General features: G+C 40.9%; 1 protein-coding gene across 2 annotated transcripts in view; it reads left to right on the top strand.

Moving 5' to 3' along the window:
* The window catches only part of LOC137334562 (POC1 centriolar protein homolog A-like), an 82,012-nt gene extending 64,266 nt beyond the window's left edge, over positions 1–17,746 (top strand). Inside the window, exons 11-12 of one of the 2 annotated variants that reach the window (XM_067999327.1) lie at positions 5,326–5,535; positions 17,048–17,746. In XM_067999327.1, the coding sequence (XP_067855428.1) occupies positions 5,326–5,535; positions 17,048–17,149 (312 nt within the window). In that variant the 3' untranslated portion in view covers positions 17,150–17,746. The remainder of the gene's footprint in view (positions 1–5,325; positions 5,536–17,047) is intronic. The other variant, XM_067999329.1, reaches the window with a different exon arrangement.
* The last annotated feature ends 5,324 nt before the right edge of the window (positions 17,747–23,070 follow it).

Raw genomic sequence — 23,070 nt, forward strand, 5'->3', positions numbered from 1 at the left:
TTTTCTCAACAGATGCTGACTGACCTGCTGAGTGTCTCTAGCATTTTCCGTTTTTGTTTCAGATTTCCAGCATTTGCAGTTTTTTTGCTTTTTATGCATCTTTATGCAATGGTCTCTGTAAGTCATTTTTAAAATACCTAGTTGAAATGTCTATAGGTCCAGTTATGAAGTTTGGTGTTTTTTTGCTGTTGGAAAGACCAGATCAAGTTCCAGGAATTATTTCTGATCCTTCACTTCCTGTGTTACTGGTCACCCCTGACCTCGCCTCTGTGCAATCACAAATAGCCCTAGTTAGTCTCTATAATAGCAACTTGTTCCATATACAGATACACAGTCAGTGTCGCTGTTTCATGTAGTTGATACGGAGGCATGCAAAGAATGCTTAACAAGCCATCAGCTACATAGTCTGTAGCAACTGTTCCTGCTTCTCTTCCTGTTCAAAAGTAACTTCCTTTCGGGAGAAATGCACCCCGAGATATGTGGCTGCAGAATTTCCACACAGGAAATGATATCTGTATGGTGCTGACAGAATAGTGTTTTTGTCACTTGGCCTGCCAGGCTGTAATGAACTTCCTGCTGACATAAAAGATGATTTACTAATCTAAATGCTATTTCCATGAAGAGAAGTGTTAAAGAGTTTTGCAGAGGCTACTAAAGTTAGCACCTAACAGTTGTCCGGCACATCAGTTAACAACCTGCTACAGATTTTTTTCAATGCCATTGGGTTTATAAAGGTATATTCCTGGGTGTTCCTTAGTGTGACAAATCTTGATATTGCTGGTAATAAATATAATATTCACTGAATAATGAATACCCTGGTGAACAGTATTATTTTCAGCGAAACTGTGCTGCTGTGTTACATGACCTGGAACTGTAGGTTTGAGGTCCAGTGTACAACAACAACAACTTGCATTTATATAGCGTCTTTAAAAGTCCCAAGGAGCGTTATCAAACAAAATTTGACACCGAGCCGCATAAGGAGATATTAGGACAGGTGACCAAAAGCTTGGTCAAAGAGGTAGATATTAAGGAGCGTCTGAGAGGAGGAGAGAGAGGCGGAGAGATTTAGGGAGGAAATTCCAGAGCTTGGGGCCTAGTCAGCTGAAGACACGGCTGCCATTGGTGAAGCGATTAAAATTGGGGATGCGCAATAGGCCAGAATTGGAGGAGCGCAAAGATCTCACAAGGTTGTAGGGCTGGAGGAGGTTACAGAGATAGGGAGGGGGCGAAGCCATGGAGGGATCTGAAAGCAAGGATGAGAAGGAGAGCATTGGAATAGTCAAGTCTAGAGGTAACAAAGGCATGGATGAGGGTTTCAGCAGCAGATGAGCTGAGGCAGGGTGGAGACGGGCAACGCTACAGAGGTGGATGTTATGTGGTCGGAAGCTCATCTACACTATCAGTCGTATGAACGGTAAAATTATTTGTATCTTGTGTTGACAATATGCATGTATTTTAAAATGGGCGTCCCGATGCATTTGTCCAACAAGTGGGTGAGATTATACCTGGTTAGAAAGTCTGGATTTAGTGTGTTGTTGCTTTTTCAGTTTTCAAGTTATATATGCATTGACACAAAACCGCTCATGATTTCACCACTGCACTACAACACAAAATTACTGTTACAATTTGTCACATTTCACAATCCAATATAAATCTGTAAATTAAATTAAACTTCTCCTCAGGTGTTGAAGCCACCATTTTATTGGAAGTGCTTGGAGTAGTGACTGCACATAGCATAATGAAACTCCTGTAAAAATACGTGCAGTTTTCAAAAAGCAATTATTAATGTAGCATTGGATCTGCATCAGAATTGGGTCACTTTTGCAACAGTTAGAAAAATATCTTTCAAGTGCAGCTACTCCACTTCTAAAATGTCACAGCTCAACGTATAGTAGCACTTGCTTTTAAGTACAGTTATTTTTTGAGAGGAGAATAGTTTTATACCAGCTTTAAAAATCCATTATGGCAGTGATAGTTTAAAAAATTGAACTCTGTATTCTTGTGGTAATGTTGATTTTTGTTTATCAGAAATACATTTAACTGTATTTGGGTTGAGAGTGGGCAGGGAGAGGTTAAACTAAGTCCAAAAATATTATTTAGAAAAGGTTAAGATGTACTATAGGTTGCTACCACTTCCATCCTTTACTGATGAAAGTCAGACAGTTGGATCCAAAAGCATCTTTGAAGACTATTAATAATATATAGAAGTGCAGCTATATAATTTCAGTAATAGCTTGTCCAGTGAAAGGTATGTATTAGTCTTTTTTCACAGAAGCAAATTAATTAAATTTAGTGATATGTATACAGGAAAATCAAATCAATTAGTGTTTTTTTTCAGAGAAGGAGAAAGTGAGGATTCATAATCTCTATTTACTAACCATATAGGAATTATTATAATGAACTAATGAAAAGTAAATGTTAAAAATCCCATTATTTTGAGAGAAATTAAATAATCCATTGATGCAGCTAACTATAGAAAAGCTGCTTGCTAATGTTTTTAGGGGCAGTTGCAATATTTCCGTGCATTTCTGAAATGTTCCACTCATAAGTATACTTCCCCTTGTTATTTTTGTCTCCTGTTGGCTTGATAAGAATTTCTGCAATTTATGAACATGCAAGCACATTATCCTTCCTCTGCAGTTATTTTTAGTGTCCAGTTTCTGTTAAGAGTATTTCCTGTTGGGGTATTTCTCACCTTTGACGTCCTTCATTTTTCACTGAAAGCAGTATCTTTATCTTGCCTTTTTTGTCATATATTTTCAGTTAGTCGCTTTCTTTAAGGGGGATAAGTACATTGAACTTAAAGACTAAAACAAAAACTACAAACAGTGTCTCCTCTCTGGGGGCAATGTTTTGTATTTTTTGCATAGTTCTTTTAAAACATGATCATGAAGCAAGATTTTAACATTTTAGTTCTATATTTCCTTTCAAGGTGGAGGGAGGAAGATTCTGTCTATTTCTTCATCCCCACCCTTTCTATTTTTGTGAGAGGAACCCTCTCTCCCCACCACACCCTCTAACTATTGATACGCCCCAGGCACCCTTCTCCAAACCTCTCAAAGATCTTGCCAGCTAGCCAAAGAAAAACAATGCTATTATTGCACAAAATGTGTTCTATGTGTATATGCAGCATTCTATATCAATGGTAGCATTCCCACCTCTGAGTCAGGCGTTTATGGGGTTGACCCCCACTCCTGGGAAGCAGAGAAGAGTGTCCCAGTCTCTGAACACTTGGACTGCCACCCCCACCCCCCCCCCCCCCCCCCGCGTCCAAACTTTGCAGCCCTGGCAAGCAGGAGACCAGAGCTCCAGCCTCTGCACAATGGGTTGACATCCAGCAGGATACTCATGTCTGATGGCAGTGAAGTGGAGACCTTCCCCTCTCCACCCATCGCATCTGATGAGTTCTCCTGGTAAGGAGTTATGAGTCAGGCTAACAACCTGTCCAAATAAAAAGGGACTTTGTCACAGAAACGATGCAGAGCATGACCTGCTGGATGTAAAGAAGTTGAAGAAATGGGTTGCCTCATGTCATGGAAGAGAAGAAGAGCAAGATATACAGCAACAGAATTAACACGCGGGTAAGTCAGTGAATATAGAAATCTGATGCCCTGGGGGACCTCTTGGAATTTTGCCCTGAATTGGAAACCCAATGGTATGAAGAATCTGGTGACATTATATAAAACTGAGACACTTTGTTTTAGTTTAATCAATATTCTCAGCCTGGAAACTGCCATTTAGTTTCCTGCAGGCCTAATTTGGTTATTTTGTACCTTCTTCAAATGTTAAAGATTTCAAGTGTCTGGCAGTGGCAATATATCAATTAGCATCACTTTTAAATGCAGCTGCTTTAGAACTAGTAAAACTGAAAGTTTTTTTTATATGAAAATTGTGAATTTTTCTCTCTCAAGAGTATTTTCCTGAATAAAATGTCCATGACACTGTGCTATCTGAGTTCATTGCCTGGGTGCTGAACTGTGAAGAATGGATGGTGCTTAATTATTGCTTCAGAAACCCAAGCTACTGTGTCACTACCACACAGTGAGAATCATCATTTATGCCTGACAGGAAACAAAATTAATCAATTACTGACAGATCACAGTGATATCATATTTACAGAAGCTACCAGTTTAATTTCCTGCATGACATCCGGCTGGTAATACTGTGGTAATAGCTTCCTGCATTGATGCATCAAGCGTGCTTTGTGTCTTGTTTTTCTTTTTTATCTGACTCCGAAGTAATCCCACAAAGTCTACCAGCTATGACTCTGCTTAGCTTAGCTTATGTGCCTTAGCTTTCTTAGTGTTGAAGGAACATGTCTGCATTGTATTAATTGACTGCATAGGATAATAGAAATTATAGACCACAGGGATGGTATTTAATGCTTATTGTTTAAGGTCGTTTTAAACCTCACCTGATTAGGAACGTCCCTTACAAGGACATTTCTGTGAGACACTACTTCACATCTTGCATTTTTTTGATACCTAATGTTAGAGGTTAAAGATTGACATTAATATTTCTGCTAATTTCAGTTTTGAATGTGGAATAAACTGCATATGCCCTGCAATATAGAATTTATTCCACTTGTGCTTTTTGAACTAAAAAAAACAATATGGGGCCCGAGTTGTGGCCGGTCTGCTTGTGTCCCGGTGCACAGCACCAGGGATTGGTGGAACGTCGATTGATCCATTACTCTGCCTAGTTTCCCACGTATGCCTTACTGTTTTACGAAGGACAGGAGGGAATAATGCAGGAGAATCTTGCAGGGACTGTTCTTCCTTCAACTAAATTTGAACAGCGTACTTATTTCTGTCACGATCAATACACTGCATAAAGTCTTCACTTTTTAAATAAGGAATTAATGTATGAAAGAAATTGGTATTAATCCAATGCTTTAAAAAGGGTGGACGAGTAAAAGGATTTATTTTGCTGACTATGAGCATCAGTATTAAAATTGTTTCTGAATAGCATAAGGACTATTCTTGGCACGTGATATTTTTATTATATTTCAGGTAGTTTTTACATCATGAACAGATCTGTTTTTAAATCTGTTCACTGGACGTGATACAGTTCGCGGGAACAGATGTGTTGCAGATGTAAATGGAATTGGTCAGGAGCTGCTAAATTCTCTGTACACTGTAAGCTTTGTTGCTCAGAATCTTCCTTTGCCAGACTTCACTCAGTAGTGAGAACTGTTTGATGTGGTTTGAAGTTGGACATCATACAGGAAGACAAATGAAGCTAATGTCTTTATGCACATCACATTGGAATGCAAGAATGACATTTTTCTTGTATTTTTTTCCCCCTTCTGTCAATTGATTGCAGTCAAGAGCAGCAGAATCAAACTGTGCCTCACTTTTAAGAGACCAGGTGAGCAGTTCCCTTGATCCTTCTTCATTCCCGGTAAGCTCCCATGGAATGGACCCAGCTAATGGTGAACCCGTAACTTGCCCTCTGGAGGACCATACAGGTATCCCACCAGAACTTGCCAACACATTAGAGCACATTGTAGAGCAACTGGATGTTTTAACCCAGGTGAGTGTATGTACAGGTGAAAGATCTAACTTCCAACTATTAATTTTTCTATGAAATGTCTACCTTATACAGTTTTTATTTTGGAAGCCTTTCAAAGCATTTTTTCTTGAGATTCATTTTTTTTGGGGGGCAGGGGAGATGATGATTTGATTTTGATACACTCAAAAGAACTGCATACTGGCTGCACCACTCTGTACCTTTGCAGTCTTTAACCAATCAAGACAACAGTTAAAAATGACCTTGTAATGAAGTAAGGCCATTTCTGGACCACTTGTCCAACACCCCAGAAAACCCTGCCCTTGCACTGTTAACCCCATGCAACCTAAATGTATGAAATTATGAGAAAAAATACAACTGAAAAAGGTTATTTGCTCATCGAGCCTGCTCCTTCCACACACGACGTGCTGTCAACTGATTTAATCTCCTCAGAGAGATGAATAACTGCAGGAAAACTTTTCAAGATAAAGCTTAGTGAAATTTCACTTTGACCTATTACAGCAATATGGTGAAAGTCCAAGGTATCGGTCAAATGCCCCACTTATTTCACAGCTTCAGATGGTAGGTTACATGCGCAAGTCATAGGAACAGGAGTAGGCCATTCAGCCCCTCAAGCCTGTCCTGCCATTCAATTAGGTCATGGCTGATCTGTACGTCAACGCCCTCTACCTGCCTTTGATCATGCTGGGCCTTAGAAGTACTACCTCCTGTGGCTTTGAAAATCAGCTAATGTGGTGGGTTTCTTAGATCATCCCCAGTTTTTTGCTCATTGTTCATTGAGGAAGGTTTGGCAATGCAAAATGGTATTGTAAATCATGGCTTTAAAACACTTGAAGTTGCTGTTCTGTTGCTTTAGAATCTGGCCTACAATAGAAGCAAGATGGTTTCCATTGTACTGGGAGCCTTGGGCAATATTACAGAGTTGCTTCCTGAAGCAGTTCTGCAATACGGACAGGTCATATGATACCATATATGCTATTCAATCCATTTTAACCCAATGCCTCCACTACCAAACAGCTAGTTAGTGCAATATAAAGTGGTAAATATAAAGGGCCAGAAATTGCTCCCGAAATAACAGAGGAGCTCAACAGCACTCTCCGTTTTTAATGGCAAATTAAAGGAGCAAGTTTCCGCGTTTGCACATGCGCAGTGAAACACGGAAATTGTGAACTTGCTCCTATTGGTTTGCCGGCGATTTGACAGCTTCGAATTAAAGGACCATCGCACGCTGCAATCAGAGGAATCATTGAAAAATCACAAACTTGCTCATCTGCCCAGCTGGAAAGTAACTAATTATGCCACCAAACAAGTACGCTTAAAAATACCAGGTCTAAACTAAGTTTTAAAAGCGCGTTTAGTCTTAATGTCTGCCAAACAACTAAAAAATTAAATTTTAAAAATGTGGAGTCTCATTACTCCTTATTTTAATAGTTTTTGGCCATTTAAAAAAAAATGTAATTAATTTTTTTTTATCTTTCCCTTCTGTCTCTTCAATTTAATTCAATTATTTCTTTGGCTTTTTATTTTAAAAAGTAAAATTTTTATTTACAATGACATCCAAAATACTAATTTTAAATGAATGAAGTCTGCTTGCCTGTTTGAGCAATGCAGCCTGAATCTGTGGACATGACAGATTTGACAGATTTTGTGGACGTGTCTTCTATTCTCACAGACTGTTCCATGCGTGTCAACTCATGCTGCTCCGAGGCTGGGTTGATTGTGCACAATTTTTTAAAAGTTCAAAATCAAGCATTTCGATGCCACAGAGCTCGCAGTAAGTATTTTCGTTAATTTAATTCACAGGAGCTGTGGTGAGCGTTGCCACGCCACTCTGCGCGATTTCTAACCCAAAAGGTTAATAAATTAAACTTGAAGGTTGCTTGGCAGAGACGGAAGAGGAAGACTGACTGAATTGCATTTATATAACACTTCAGCACATCTCTCGGACATCCCAAAGCAGCAACAACATAAATTTTTATTGTATTTACTACATATAAAGAGACAGCTCAAAGCACTTTGCAGTACGGAGGATATTGAGTGGAAATGGAGTCGTGGGAGAGGAAAGAAGAAATGAAGGGCAAAAGCACAGTTAAAGAATAGGATCTTAAGGAGGATTTTGAAGCTAACTGGCAGGGAGGTGGCAAAGTGGAGATGCTGAGGAATGGAATTCAGAAGGTGTGGGCAAGGTGGTTGAAGGCTAATCCTTCAATGGTGGAGCAGGGGAAAAGAAGTAGGCTAGCCCCCACGATAGCTGATATTGTAAATGGTTCCCCTCCCTTTCAAAACCACTGTCATCATGCCTGTCCTGAGAGAATAAGAGACAAGCAAATAGTGTCACATGAACCAGATGGATTTTTACAACAATGTGGTGCCAGCCCACAATTTACGAATTTATTGAATTCAATTTTGCAAATTGCTATGGTGGGATTTGAACTCAACCTCTAGGTTGCTAGTCCAGTACCATAACCACCAGGCTACCCTACCAATTTGTCGTTATGTAGCAAGTATGGCAGCCAATTTGTGTGCAGCAGGATGTATGCCATACACCTCAGAAAGCTACAATATTGGACGAATTAAGTTAAATGTCAGTTTTCTACATCCACCACTTGAGTCTGCTAAATTCAACTATCTTCTCTTTTCCTCCCCCCCCCCCCCCCCCCCCGCCCCTTTTCTATTAATGAACCACTTCCAATGAAAGTTCAAATTCCATTATTGCCAAATCTACCCCATGTTAGCTGCTTTTATATTGCACTTGGTGGAATATTAGTGCTGCTGGGTCCTGGCAACAGGTCTTGCACAGCCTTCAGTGCACAGAGTAAACGTGACAGATTTGTTAAGGTAGCTACTGGAAAGACTTTGAGGGAAGAAAATGAGAATCCACCAACTTTACTTTGAGTTCGTCACTGGTTCCGCAAGACCCATGTTAGGGTGGGCAGTAGCAGTCTACTCTGCTCAAAATAAAAGCAGCTTTATACTACAGAACAGATTCATCAATAATTGGGGAAAGTATGCATGCACAAGATTTGTTCATGACTTTGCCAGTATGCAAGAGAGAAAGGAGTGTTATAGTGAATCCTGCACTTGTGACAGCTTGACAGTGGAGAGGGACCACCGAGGACTAGCTGGGGAATGAGGCAGACACATTTGGGTGATTCCTATTCCCTTTTAAAGAGTTGATAATTGGTAAGGAAGTTATCTCTGGGAATTTCTTTTTGCATCTAAAGAGCTGATAATTAATAAGGCTGCTACTTCAATGGTAGCTACAATCCTGTACAGGAAAATAATGTCTAGCATGTTACCAGTGCTAATTGAATTTATTTTGGAAGAGTGAATTAAGGATAAATGTACATAACTTATCCATCTTGTAGTAATATAGTCATCAGCTGCCTCTATTTTATAGAGTGGGGGGAAAGAGACAGGACTAGGAAATTTGTACACTGTTTTAGTTTTTAATTTAATTGACCACGTAATCTAGGCTGACACTTTAGTACAGTACTGAGGGAGAGCTGCACTTTTGGAGGTACCGTCTTTCAGATGAGATGTTAAACCAAGACCCTGTCTGCCCTCTTAGGTGGATGTAAAAAATCCCCATGGCATTATTCGAAGAAAAGAAGGGGAGTTCTCCCCGGCATCCTGGCCAATATTTATCCTGCAGAAAATCTCATTGTATTCAAAATTATAAGAGGTTTTAATGAGGTAAATAGGAAAAACTATTTTCATTACATTGTGAATTAGTAACTAGAAGGCATATCACCAAAAGAACATAGAGAGAGGTTAGGAGAATTTTTTTTAATATAAAGGGTATTGAGAGAAGGAATTCCCTAGCAGAAATAGCAGTGGAACCAGAATTCAAATTGGTTTTAAAATTTGAAAAGGAGAAATTTAAAAGGATATGGGGTAAGGGCATGGAAATTGTATTAAATGTGTGGCTCTTTGAAAGCCAGCACAGGCATGATGGGCTGAATGGCTACTTGTGCTGTAAAATTATATTCACTATACCATTGAATGTTGTGATGGAAGAGTTAGGCATTGGAGGGATGAGCTTTAATGGACGAAATGCTTTTTTCATCTGTGACTTTTCTTATGAGACTGGAATCCACCCAAGATTTTCTAACGGGAGGAAATCTAGCCACTTAAGACAGTTAAGGAAATAAATCAGACAACTATTCACAGACCAAAAAATAGCATACTTTTATGCTGACCTTACACGGTAATTTTATTTTTTTTACATTCTAAACAGGGAACATTTAGTTTAGTTTAATGTGAATGTTAAAAAGATCATAAAACTCAAATATTTGTTAGGATTTTTATGAAATGGGGTGTATACTAAGATATTATACTTCCCACTTGCTTTGAATAAATGCTTTTATAACTAAACGTAGAGGAGCCATTTATTTACCTGCAAATACTCTGCTTACTGAAGATAAGGTAGCTCACCACCACCTTCTCCAGGGCAATTAGGGATGGGCAATAAATGCTGACCTCGCCAGCGACGCCCACGTCCCATGAACTAATAATAAAAAAAAAAATTTCTTTTAAATATTCCTGGCTGTCGGCTAGTAAGCAGAAACTGCACTTTAAACCTCAAGTGTGTCCCTTTACTTTAAAACCATATGAAAACAATTGTTTAGGGTTTTCCATTTGTTTCACAAACGTGTGATTATTGACTTGTGTGAGTCATCCCACATGACACATTAGAGTCATAGAGTCATACAGCACGGATAGAGGCCCTTCGGCCCATCGTGTCCGCGCCGGCCATCAGCCCTGTCTACTCTAATCCCATATTCCAGCATTTGGTCCGTAGCCTTGTATGCTATGGCATTTCAAGTGCTCATCCAAATGCTTCTTGAATGTTGTGAGGGTTCCTGCCTCCACAACCCTTTCAGGCAGTGAGTTCCAGACGCCAACCACCCTCTGGGTGAAAAAGTTCTTTCTCAAATCCCCTCTAAACCTCCCGCCTTTTACCTTGAATCTATGTCCCCTTGTTATAGAACCCTCAACGAAGGGAAAAAGCTCCTTAGTATCCATCCTATCTGTGCCCCTCATAATTTTGTACACCTCAATCATGTCCCCCCTCAGCCTCCTCTGCTCCAAGGAAAACAAACCCAATCTTCCCAGTCTCTCTTCATAGCTGAAGCGCTCCAGCCCTGGTAACATCCTGGTGAATCTCCTCTGCACCCTCTCCAAAGCGATCACATCCTTCCTGTAGTGTGGCGACCAGAACTGCACACAGTACTCCAGCTGTGGCCTAACCAGTGTTTTATACAGCTCCATGATAACCTCCTTGCTCTTATATTCTATGCCTCGGCTAATAAAGGCAAGTATCCCATATGCCTTCTTTACCACCTTATCTACCTGTTCCGCCGCCTTCAGGGATCTGTGAACTTGCACACCAAGATCCCTCTGACCCTCTGTCTTGCCTAGGGTCCTCCCATTCATTGTGTAAACCCTCTATGCCATTGCTGATCTGGATTTCTTTTGTCATGTTATGAATAAGAACGAATTTCTGTCTTAAGTCCTCAGAAGTTAGGCCAGTGAGCCTAACATCAGTGGTAGGAAAATTATTGGAAAAAATTCTGAAGGACAAAATTAGTCTCCACTTGGAGAAGCAAGGATTAATCAGGGATAGTCAACATGGCTTTGTCAAGGGAAGATCATGTCTGACTAATTTGATTGAATTTTTTGAGGGGGTGACTAGGCGTGTGGATGAGGGTAACGCAGTGGATGTGGTATACATGGATTTCAGTAAGGCCTTCGATAAAGTCCCGCACAGGAGACTGGTCAAGAAGGTACGAGCCCATGGAGTCCAGGGTGCCTTGGCACTTTGGATACAAAACTGGCTTAGTGGCAGAAGGCAGAGGGTGATGGTCGAAGGTTGTTTTTGTGACTGGAAGCCTGTGGCCAGTGGGGTACCACAGGGATCGGTGCTGGGGCCCTTGCTGTTTGTGGTCTACATTAACGACTTGGATATGAATGTAAAAGGTATGATCAGTAAGTTCGCTGATGATACAAAGATTGGTAGGGTGGTAAATAGCGAGGAGGATAGCCTCAGTCTGCAGGACGATATAGATGGGTTGGTCAGATGGGCGGAACAGTGGCAAATGGAATTTAACCCGGAAAAGTGCGAGGTGATGCACTTTGGAGGGACTAACAAGGCAAGGGAATACACAATGAATGGGAGGACCCTAGGCAAGACAGAGGGTCAGAGGGATCTTGGTGTGCAAGTTCACAGATCCCTGAAGGCGGCGGAACAGGTAGATAAGGTGGTAAAGAAGGCATATGGGATACTTGCCTTTATTAGCCGAGGCATAGAATATAAGAGCAAGGAGGTTATGATGGAGCTGTATAAAACACTGGTTAGGCCACAGCTGGAGTACTGTGTGCAGTTCTGGTCGCCACACTACAGGAAGGATGTGATCGCTTTGGAGAGGGTGCAGAGGAGATTCACCAGGATGTTACCAGGGCTGGAGCGCTTCAGTTATGAAGAGAGACTGGGAAGATTAGGTTTGTTTTCCTTGGAGCAGAGGAGGCTGAGGGGGGACATGATTGAGGTGTACAAAATTATGAGGGGCACAGATAGGATGGATACTAAGGAGCTTTTTCCCTTCGTTGAGGGTTCTATAACAAGAGGGCATAGATTCAAGGTAAAAGGCGGGAGGTTTAGAGGGGATTTGAGAAATAACTTTTTCACCCAGAGGGTGGTTGGAGTCTGGAACTCACTGCCTGAGAGGGTTGTGGAGGCAGGAACTCTCACAACATTCAAGAAGCATTTGGATGAGCATTTGAAATGCCATAGCATACAAGGCTACGGACCAAATGCTGGAATATGGGATTAGATTAGACTGGGCTTGATGGCCGGCGCGGACACGATGGGCCGAAGGGCCTCTATCCGTGCTGTATAACTCTATGACTCTATGACTGCAATAACATAAAAGAACTTGCATTTATATAGCACCTTTTCACAGCCTCAGAACTTCCCAAAGCGCTTCCTATCCAATTTTTTAAAAATTCGTTCATGGGATGTGGGCGTTGCTGACAAGGCCAGCATTTATTGCCCATCCCTGATTGCCCTCGAGAAGGTGGTGGTGAGCCGCCTTCTTGAACCGCTGCAGTCCGTGTGGTGAAGATTCTCTCTCAGTGCTGTTAGGTAGGGAGTTCCAGGATTTTGACCCAGCAACGATGAAGGAACAGCGATATGGTGTGTGACATGGAGGGGAACATGCAGGTGGTGTTGTCCCCATGTCCTCCTAGGTAGTAGAGGTCGTGGGTTTGGGAGGTGCTGTCAAAGAAGCCTTGGCGAGTTGCTGCAGTGCATCCTTTGGATGGTACACACTGCAGCCACTGTGCGCCGGCGGTGGAGGGAGTGAATGTTTAGGGTGGTGGATTTGGTGCCATTCAAGCGGGCTGCTTTGTCCTGGATGGTGTCAAGCTTCTTGAGTGTTGTTGGAGCTGCAGTAAACCAGGCAAGTGGAGAGTATTCCATCACAACCCTGATTTTTGCCTTGTAGATGGTGTAAAGGCTTTGGGGAGTCAGGAGGTGAGTCACTTGCCGTAGAATATCCAGCCTCTGACCTGCTCTTGTAGCCACAGTATTTATGTGGCTGGTCCAGTTAAGTTTCTGTTCAATGGTAACCCCCAAGATGTTGATGGTGGGGGATTTGGCGATGGTAATGCCGTTGAATGTCATGGGGAGGTGGTCAGATTCTCTCTTGTACTTTTGAAGTGTTGTAATATAGGGAAACATGCCAATTTGTGCACATCAAGGCCCCACAAACAGCAATGAGCTAATTGAACAAATAATCTGTTTTGGTGGTGTTGGTTGTGGGATACATATTGGTCAAGACACAGGGTGAACTCCCCTGCTCCTCTTCAAATAGTGGCATGGGATCTTATATTTTAATATCTCCTCTGACGGTGCAGCATGCACTCAGTACTGCGTTGAAGCATCAGCTTAAATTATGTGCTCAAGTCGCTGGAGTGGGGCTTGAACCCATGGCCTTCTGACTCAGAGGCAAGAGTGCTATCACTGAGCCAAAGCTGGCACATGTCCCGTTTAACTTCTGACCTAAACCAAAAGCTGAGATATCGCCATGACCAAATTGACTCTTACAAATGAACTCAGGCTATGAATTTATTGATCTGACCAGGAATGAGAAATAATCACAGTCAGCTTTTCCTCAAAGCGTCTCTACTTTTTGACCTAGAGAAACATTATTTTCAGATGTACTTTAGTTTCTGATGCCAATAAAGGACCCTGAACTCAATTCTTAATTTTTCAATTGCAAAATGTTCATAGTTTACCAAAAGAAATTCTTGTTCAGCAACTATCTATAAAACAGCATTGCAACACTTAGTCTAGATCTAGAATGAGAGTTGTTAAAAGCAGTAATTTCAGGACTAAAATAGATTGTTGTTGACTGTATGTAGAAGACCATTACCAAAGCATTAGTTACAACAGTGCTACTTCAGTTATAATGCTAACTCAGTTAATTAAATAGGCAAAGAGCAAAAGAAGAGTAAGCCTAACAATGAGTTGTGTCACGTAATCTTTTCAACATATACTCAAACTCATTACGAAAGACAGTCTGGATGACTTGGAGGCTGTTTCAAGATCAGTGGAAAATTGGCAACAGGTCTAAAGTTCAATAATGACACAATAATGATTGCAGCTGGAAGAGAGATTCTTCATTACACACCTCCAACCACTGTGGGAGTGTAGCTAACCACTAAGCGTACACATCTGAAAATGTCATTATGAAGTTGCAGCGTGTGGTTTCCTACTCTTGTGTTGTACTGTTGTGCTAGTTTGTTTTTTCTCCAACGAGAGATTCTTTGCTCCTTCCTTTAGATTTCTCATCACTAAAGTATGGGACAGTCTTCAGCCTTTCTGCAAGAGTTGGTTGTATTAGAATACAAAATATTTTGAAATGCCAATCTGTGTTTTTGTGTTCCTTTCTCTCATGTTTCTCAGGAGCCTAAGGTGTCGACATTGGTTGGCACAGAGCGACAAGCCTCCTAAAAATATCACTTGGTCGAGCATACAAAAAAGATAAAAGGTCATATGGTAACAACAGCAATCAAATAGGGTGCAAATAAAACAAGGCGGAAAAAAAATAGCATTAGCATACAAGGGGCTACGGAATTTTTATCCCAGCTAAGCTGTGATCATATGAAATATCCTTTGGCACTGACCCATTAAAGCCATTGCCTGCCTCACAGGAAAACTAAGTGCCTCTGTAGTTGGACCATCGTGTCTGCACCAACATCTGTCAAAGATTTTAGATACTGTGCAAAGCAATGGTCCATTCTCAATTGCTGATGTTCACAATCACTGCTCAAAATGCTCGTCATCCAAACACGATGCTGTGGCTTGCCAAATTTTCCTTTTGAGTTCATTAATCGCACCCATAAGGAATAGCTGCACTGTGTTTTCCACATTATTCAGTACAAGATAAACCATCAGATTGAGCCTAAGAAATTCAGCATGCCTAGTGTCAGGCATTGCTGCATATTTCAGCACTGAATGGTATCTTGGACACAACTTCAGTTAACTTATCAACTTTGAGCAATGCAGAGATGGCAGATGCACAGAGAACCTTTTACATCTCTTAATACCAAAAGTTCACTAAGACCAAGGCACCACTGGCACTGAATTCTATGTAAATCAATGGAAATTTGCCCATGATTCCTCCAAGAAAATAACTATCAGTCTAGTAACAGGAAACTCCTCTGAGGCAGGAAATCCTCAACTCAGAGGTCACAGTGCACTCAGGAAATGTTGCTGAAGCAATCCCAGTGCTGGTTAGCTTTGCTTACCCTTTGAGCAATAATCCTTTAAGGATAAACAAAGCATAAATATCTTCTGAGGGAAATACCATTTCCTAAGAACACACCTAAGTATATTCCCCGGGAATACTTGCCGCAATTTGCTTGTGTATCTGAAAGGATCGCATGGTATACATGGCTTCTTGAGGGAAATGCTGGTTTGTACTTGTATCCACATATAGTCTGCTGAAATCAGCAAAACCATGATTTGCGTCTCTGCACCCAAACCTCAGGTGAGAACTTATTGATTGTTTATAATATCAGTGAAATTATTGGACAATTTGGCATTATTTTTGATGAGGAATTTGTATAGTTTATAATGTTACAATAATACAGTTAATGTATTTTCTTTCTCCTCATGGCCCCATTTGTATGTAGGTTATTTTTTAAAACACTTTTTAAACCGTTACCTTCTCCACGTCCAAATTTATTGTACATCATTCCCTCAGCAAACTCAAGATTTTCTCGTGCATTTGACAGCCCTGCCGACCTATGTGTTAGGAGATATGAGCAGTGTGGGTTGATTATCAGACTCCAATTTTACCTTCCTACCTCATAAGATGTCTGATTTTCATTAAATGCCTCATTAGACCATATAGGTGTGATTGAGAAACCTTTGTGGAGAAAATGAATGTCAATAACAGCAACTTGTATTTACATAGAAAATATTCCAAGGCACTTTACCCAGGGGAAGAGAAAACAAAAAATAGCTAAAGGGAACTGATACTGAGCCATGGGGTGGGGGGTGGTGGTGAGATTAGAAATAGCGATCAAAACTTTGGTAGAAAAGATGGGTTTTGAGAAGACTATTAAAAGTGAAGAGAGGAGTAGAGGTGGACAGGTTTAAGGAGGAACTTCCAGAGAGTAGGGCCAAGGGGACTGAAGGCTCTGCCACCAGTGATGGGTTGAAGAGTTGGGGGGCACGAGCATGCAAGAAAGGCCCAGAGTCAGAAGAGTGCAGAAGAGCTGTATGGTGGAGGAGGTTGCAGAGGTAGGGTGGGGTAAGGCTATGAAGATGATGATGAGGATTTTAAACTTAATACAGGAAACCAGTGTAGATCAACAAGGATGATAAACAAGTGGCTAGGGCAGGACAAGGCTGAGTTGGAGTCTCTAAAGGGGTAGATAGAATGGGAGCTAGCAAGGAGGACATCGTAAAAGTGAAACCTAGAAGTGTCCTGCTATCCTGTAACCTAGCCATCAAGTTGTAATGTTTGTAACCTAATTAAAGCATTCAACATAATATATTTTTTTGTACCTCTGTTCCTTCCAAGAAGCTTCTATAATCTAGTAAGTTCCTTATAGCCAGTAACTTTCATTCCATCAATCTGGTTTGGATTTAAACTCTGGTCCCTGCAGGCAGCGTCCTCCAATAATGGGACTGGTATTTGCAGACATCACTGGCTTCTGATCGGCACTGGTGAAAATACAGTAGGGGAAATTCCAATGGGTGATTTTGTTTTCCCTCTTGGTGCAAGGGGGTTCTTAACATCTAATCTTAGCAGGAATTTATTAACAAGATTAAAAACCACACCAAATGATCGCTCATTAGAAAATTGTCCTTTTGTTAACCACTGCTCTATCCTGTCTCCACATATATATGTAAAATTACTACTTGTATGTGTACTAATGTATTGCCTCATCTGCGGTAGTGTGCGCAAGCAATTAATTACTGCATTCTTTTTTCCAGACAGTGTCAATCTTAGAACAGCGTTTAACACTGACCGAAGACAAACTCCAGGAGTGCCTAGATAATCAAAACACCGTGGTCCAAGTAACGTCATCCAAGTAAATAAGAAAAGATTCCGAGGTTTTTGGATTATGCGCCTCAGTTATACTTTGAATCTATGGTTGTCCTACAGTATTGGATGCTAAAGATGGCATCCTGTTAAAAGCAAAGGACCAACAGTCAGCTTTTCCTGTCTTGTGGGATGCAGATTGCACTCTGATGTGACTGGGTTCTGAAACTGTTAAACAGCTGCTACCAAATCTCACCTGAGAGCTTCGTCTACTATATGACTATCCTATTGGATTTTCTTTTATACATAATATTTCTTTACATTTGGCTATTTCACAGAATATGTGGATTAAATTGAACATCTGATTGCTTCTCCATCATGACATTTTCTTTTCCAGAATGCAGATGAATTCCTTCATATGGAGCATACAAGATTATTTTGCATCATATGCAGTGTACAAGACTGTGTACTCTGAGGCATGTAATCAAGGTAAAAGCTAAAGTAAGACTGAATGTAAATTATTTTTCTTGTGATTCTACACAACTACTTGAAAAACCGTCACTTTGAAATTGTATGTATTGATGCGAAAGTTTAAAATTCTGATTGATTTGTATTCACTGCCATAAAGTAGTGGTATTTCCTTAACACCACACTTTAATGCAACTTTTATAATAAAATTTTTCTCTATCATGAAATAAATTTATGCCTAAAATGTGGAAGCAGAATTTTTAAAGAAAAACATTTTTTACTTTGGATTATTCTGAGTCTCTAATATTGTTAACTGGTCCATGCTAACCACCTGTGTCAGCTGAGGTAGCACTCTCGCCTCTGAGTCAGAAGATTCAAGTCCCACTCCAGAGACTTGAGCACAAAATCTAGGCTGACGCTCCATTGCAGTACTTGTGGGAGTGCTGCACTGTCGGAGATAGCATATTTTGGATGAGACACTTAAACTGAAGCCCTGTCTGCCCTCTCAAGTGGCGGTATTCGAAGAAGAGCAGGGGAGTTCTCCTAGGTCGCCTGGCCAGTATTTATCCATCTACCAACATGACTTAAAAAATATTATCTGGTCATTATCACATTGCTGTTTGTGGAATCTTGCTGTGTGCAAATTGGCTGCTGTGTTTCCTATATTACAACAATAACTACACTTCAAAAGTACTTCATTAGCTGTAAAGTGCTTTGGGATGTCCTGAGGTTGTGAAAGTGCAAGTTCTTTCTTTAGAGGGTGTAATTACAATGTGACAAGTTTACATAGGCAGTTTCCATTATAAATGTGGACAGAGGAATTTACAATGGAAATCTAAAAATAAGGGCTGAATATATGAATTTAAAATAGGGACTGAATTATATTTGCACTCCCTGGTCCAATTATCACCGGATCTCCAATCCCACTTCATCTGAAGACTACGCTTTGTCCTTCACTCTCCATGTACAATGCCATGAGCAATCGACAAGTACAGTTTACAAATACTTCAATTTTAAAGGAACTTAATGTTTAAAGAACTTAAAGGAACTTGTTTAAAAAAAACTTTGAATATCTTACCATTTTAAAAATAATCAAAAGAGAACTTGAAATAATACTAATAAAGTATTTGTACTATCGGTATCTTGCTATGTATTTTGCAGCTGTGTAATCATCTTGCAACGGTTTAACTGGTACTCTGGTGAGGGTGCTAATCTTGGTTTAGTTGGTAGCACTCCCACCTCTAAATTGGAAGGTTGTAGGTTCAAACCCACTTAATTTGAGCACATAATCTAGGCTGACATATTTCCAACCTTATTCTTACAATCTTTAATCCCATTCTTGCTATGATCCTTATCAAGCTCAATTTTTTTTAAGAGAGAAGTTAATTAACGTAGCAGTATCAAATTTTGCTGAGAGTTTATTTTTTATATTCACAACTCCACAGGGAAAAAAATGTAATCTCTAGTTTGACTTGAGGCTTGGTCATTGAGCATGTGTATCCTCTAGTTCTGTGCTCACTGCCTGAATCAATGCCTACATCTGCATTTTCTATGCCTCTCAGGTTGTTCTTTTGTTTTAATGGAAATTGTAATTGTTCCCATTGAATGTATTGTTGCTGGATCACCCTAATGGTGTAGAGGATGCAATATTTAGAATATTTTCTTCCTGTCCTTTCATTTTTGACCCTTTTATTCCCCTTGCTCTCTTGAAGGTGATATCTAAAGGTGAGGTCTGGTTCTAGGATACTGTAAAACCAGATCTCAGTGTAAATCAGCTTTGCTCAGTTGGTGACCTCTAAGTCAGAAGGTTATGGATTTTAAACCCTACTCTGGACTTGAGCACATAGGTTGACACTTTAGTGCAATACGGAGGGAATGTTGTATTGTCAAAAATGCCATCGTCTGGATGACCCAGGCCCCCTCTAATCAGGTAGATATAAAATATCCCTATTTGAACTAGAGCAGGGAGTTTTTGCCTACACAACCTGCAGGTTTGGGAAGGGCTGCTTTTTTTTTAAGCTCTATTGCTTCATTAGTGGATAAATCCCTAAATCAGAACACCAAAATTCATTAGTATCAGCAACTTCAGATACGTGCAAATTAATGATTTAAACCATTTATGTGGCTTCTGAGGCTCCATGGTATGCAACTATATGACCAGTGTCAACTAGTGACCTTTTTAACAGGTCAGTTAGGGTTGCCAACTCTGGACATTTTCCTGGAGGTTTCATCACATGACCTGCCTCCAACCGCCCCCGCCATCGGTCGTCCAACACATCCATTCTCATGGTGCACTAATTTGGAAACAAATAGACTCTTCGTTATCGGATTGGATGATTCTTGACTGTCCGTCAAACAGCCTTTATTTCCCATCTCCAATATTTTTATAACTAATAAGTGAAAGTGTTCAAAGAAAATGAAAAAAAATCACTTTTTTAACGCCCCGATGACTTTCCTCTCTGGGTTTGCTTGCAACTGTGTCCTGGAGATTAATCTTCAATTACTGGAGGCTCCAGGTCACTCCTGGAGGGTTGGCAACCCAGGCACAGCTACACCTGCCTAACCAAGCTAGCGTGTTAGCATAGCAACAGGCCCTTCCTGTGGATTCCCACCACCAACCTTTTAAGCTGTGTCTCCTGATTTACCAGTGATTTATACAGGTGCCAATGCCGCATAACAGGAAGGCCTTAAGTGTGTGTGTGTGTGTGTGTCTATATAAAAATTATTATGGTAGAGTGCGTGCACTTTTCTGAAAGTGATTATTATTACGATTGCATTCATTATTCACAGGATATCCAAGTAAAATCAATCTGCTGCCCAGATTTTTAATAGTCAGATTTACTCCTTAACACCCTTGACTGTGGACAGACTGATCTAATTTATTTATGGATGAGGGACTTCAGTTATGCAGAGAGTCTAGAGACGCTGAGATTATTCTCCTTTGGAGCAGAGAAGTCTATAGGTAGATTTAATAGAGGTATTGAAAATTATTAAGGGTTTTGGTAGAGTAAACAAGGATAAACTGTTTCCACTGGCAGGAGGGTCGGTAACTGGAGGGGACAGATTTAAGATAATTGGCAAAAGAACAAGGGGGGAGATAAGAATTTTTTTTTTACTCAGCAAGTTATGTTGATCTGGAGTGCACCGCCTGAAAGGGTGGTGGAAGCAGATTCAGTAGTAACTTGCAAAAGGGAATTGGATAAATACTTGAAAAGGAAACATTTGCAGGGCTATGGGGAAAGAGCAGGGGAGTGGGACTAATTGGATAGCTCTATCAAAGAACCGGCATGGACATGATGGACCGAATGGCCTCCTTCTGTGCCATCAGATTCTGTGATTACTGCAGCCGCCCGCTGATAGTTGGGACAGGATCTCTGGTTGCAGGTGGTCAGTAGCCAGCTATGCGCTGCTCTGCCTCTGATTGCTTGGGATTTCATTGCAGCAGCTGCTGGCCGGCACAGGAAGCAGCTACTATTTTAACATACAGCTAGCGTCACTGCGCCGGCCTTTAACTCACGGCCTCCCCAGCCCGCTCAACATTATTCACTCGGAGCCCTAATGCACCATGCGTGTGCACACAAAATGTTCTAGGTGAAGCAGTGCCTCACCTGACGAGCCTTCTCTATAAGGCCCATGAAGGTAAAAAGCTCGGGCAGCTCTGGCCTAGGGTGTGGAGTTCGCAACATACAGCTCATGTTAATGCTTGTGACTGAATCACTGTAAGGAGAAAAAAAAGACTGACTTGCATTTATCCAGCACCTCTTGCGATGATCCAAAATGCTTTACAGCCAATGAGGTGCAATCACTGTGATTTGTGCACATCAAGATAATAAATGACCACATCAGCCGTTTTTTTTGTGATGGATAAATATTGTCCAGGACACTGGGGTGAACTCCCCTGCTCTTCTCCGAAATAGGGCCATGGAACGAAATAGGATCTTTTACGTCTACCTGAGAGGGCAGACGGGGCCTCGGTTTAACATCTCATCTGAAAGACGGCACCTTCCTCAGTACTGCAGTGGAAGCATAGATCTTGTGTTCAAGTCGCTGGAGTTGGGACTTGACCCCACAACCTTCTGACTCAGAGGCGAGAGTGCTACCTACTAAGCCACAACTGACACTCCTCTGAGGAAAGTTTACTTTGTTCACTATTTGTAGTGAAGTCATAAGTGTGTTCTTTATGATCACATTTACAGCTTTGGTGCAATCAGCACACAGAGGACATCTATCTCCTCGGAGTAATCCTGAATAAGAACATAAGAAATAGGAGCAGCAGTCGGCTATACAGCCCCTCGAGCCTACTCCACCATACACTAAGATCATGGCTGATCTTCGACCTCAACTCCACTTCCCCACCTGACACCCAAATCCCTTGATTCCCTTAAAATCTAAAAATGACCTCTTAATATGAATCTCTTAATATTTACCCTGGAATGTCAGAACTTAGGCCATAATTAATTTAAGGAGTAAGATTTTTAGCAAGAACAGCTATCCGTTTTACCCCAATTGACACAAGCAACGATTCTTAACACATGATGTGTTACGGTATAAACAAAAGGCAGAAAAATTGCAGATGCTGGAAATCTGAAACAAAATTCCTAAAATGCTGAAAACAATTAACAGGTCAAGCAACATTTGTGGAAAGAGCAGATGAGTTAACATTTTGGGAACAAAGGGACCTTGGAGTGCATGTCCACAGATCCCTGAAGGTAGCAGGACAGGTCGATAAGGTGGTTAAAAAGACATACGGGATGCTTTCCTTTATTAGCCAAGGCATAGAATATAAGAGCAGGGAGGTTATGCTAGAACTGTATAAAACATTGGTTAGGCCACAGCTTGAGTACTGCGTACAGTTCTGGTCACCACTTTACAGGAAAGATGTGATTGAAAGATAGAGAGGGTACAGAGCAGATTTACAAGGATGTTGCCAGGGCTGGAGAATTTTAGCTATGAGAAAAGATTGGATAGGCTGGGGTTGTTTTCTATGGAACAAAGGAGGCTGAAGGGAGTTTTAGTTGAGGTATATAAAATTAATGCTGGACTAGATAGGTCCTCCCAATCCGCTCTGTTTCCCTTAGCAGAGGGGTTAGTGACTAGGCGGCATAGATTTAAAGTAATTGATAGATGAATTAGAGGAAAGCTGAGGAGAATTTTTTTCACCCAGAGGTGGTGGGGGTCTGGAACTCACTGCTTGAAAGGGTGGTAGAGGCAGAAACCCTCAATTCATTTGAAAATTGCCGCAACCAACAGGGCTACGGGCCAAGTGCTGGAAAGTGGGATTTCGGCCGGCGTGTATATGATGGGCCGAATGGCCTCCTTCTGTGCCGTAATTTTCTATGATTCACAACCAACAAATTACTTTTGAAGTAATTACTATTATGTAGGCAAATGGAGCAGTCAATGTGCGCACAGCAAGGTCCCACATACAGTAAATGAGATAAAAGACCAAAAGCAAAATAGTGCGGATGCTGGAAATCTGAAATAAAAACAGAAAATGCTGGAAAAG

This window comes from Heptranchias perlo, chromosome 18, assembly GCF_035084215.1.
Source record: "Heptranchias perlo isolate sHepPer1 chromosome 18, sHepPer1.hap1, whole genome shotgun sequence".
In the NCBI taxonomy this organism is placed as follows: domain Eukaryota; kingdom Metazoa; phylum Chordata; class Chondrichthyes; order Hexanchiformes; family Hexanchidae; genus Heptranchias; species Heptranchias perlo.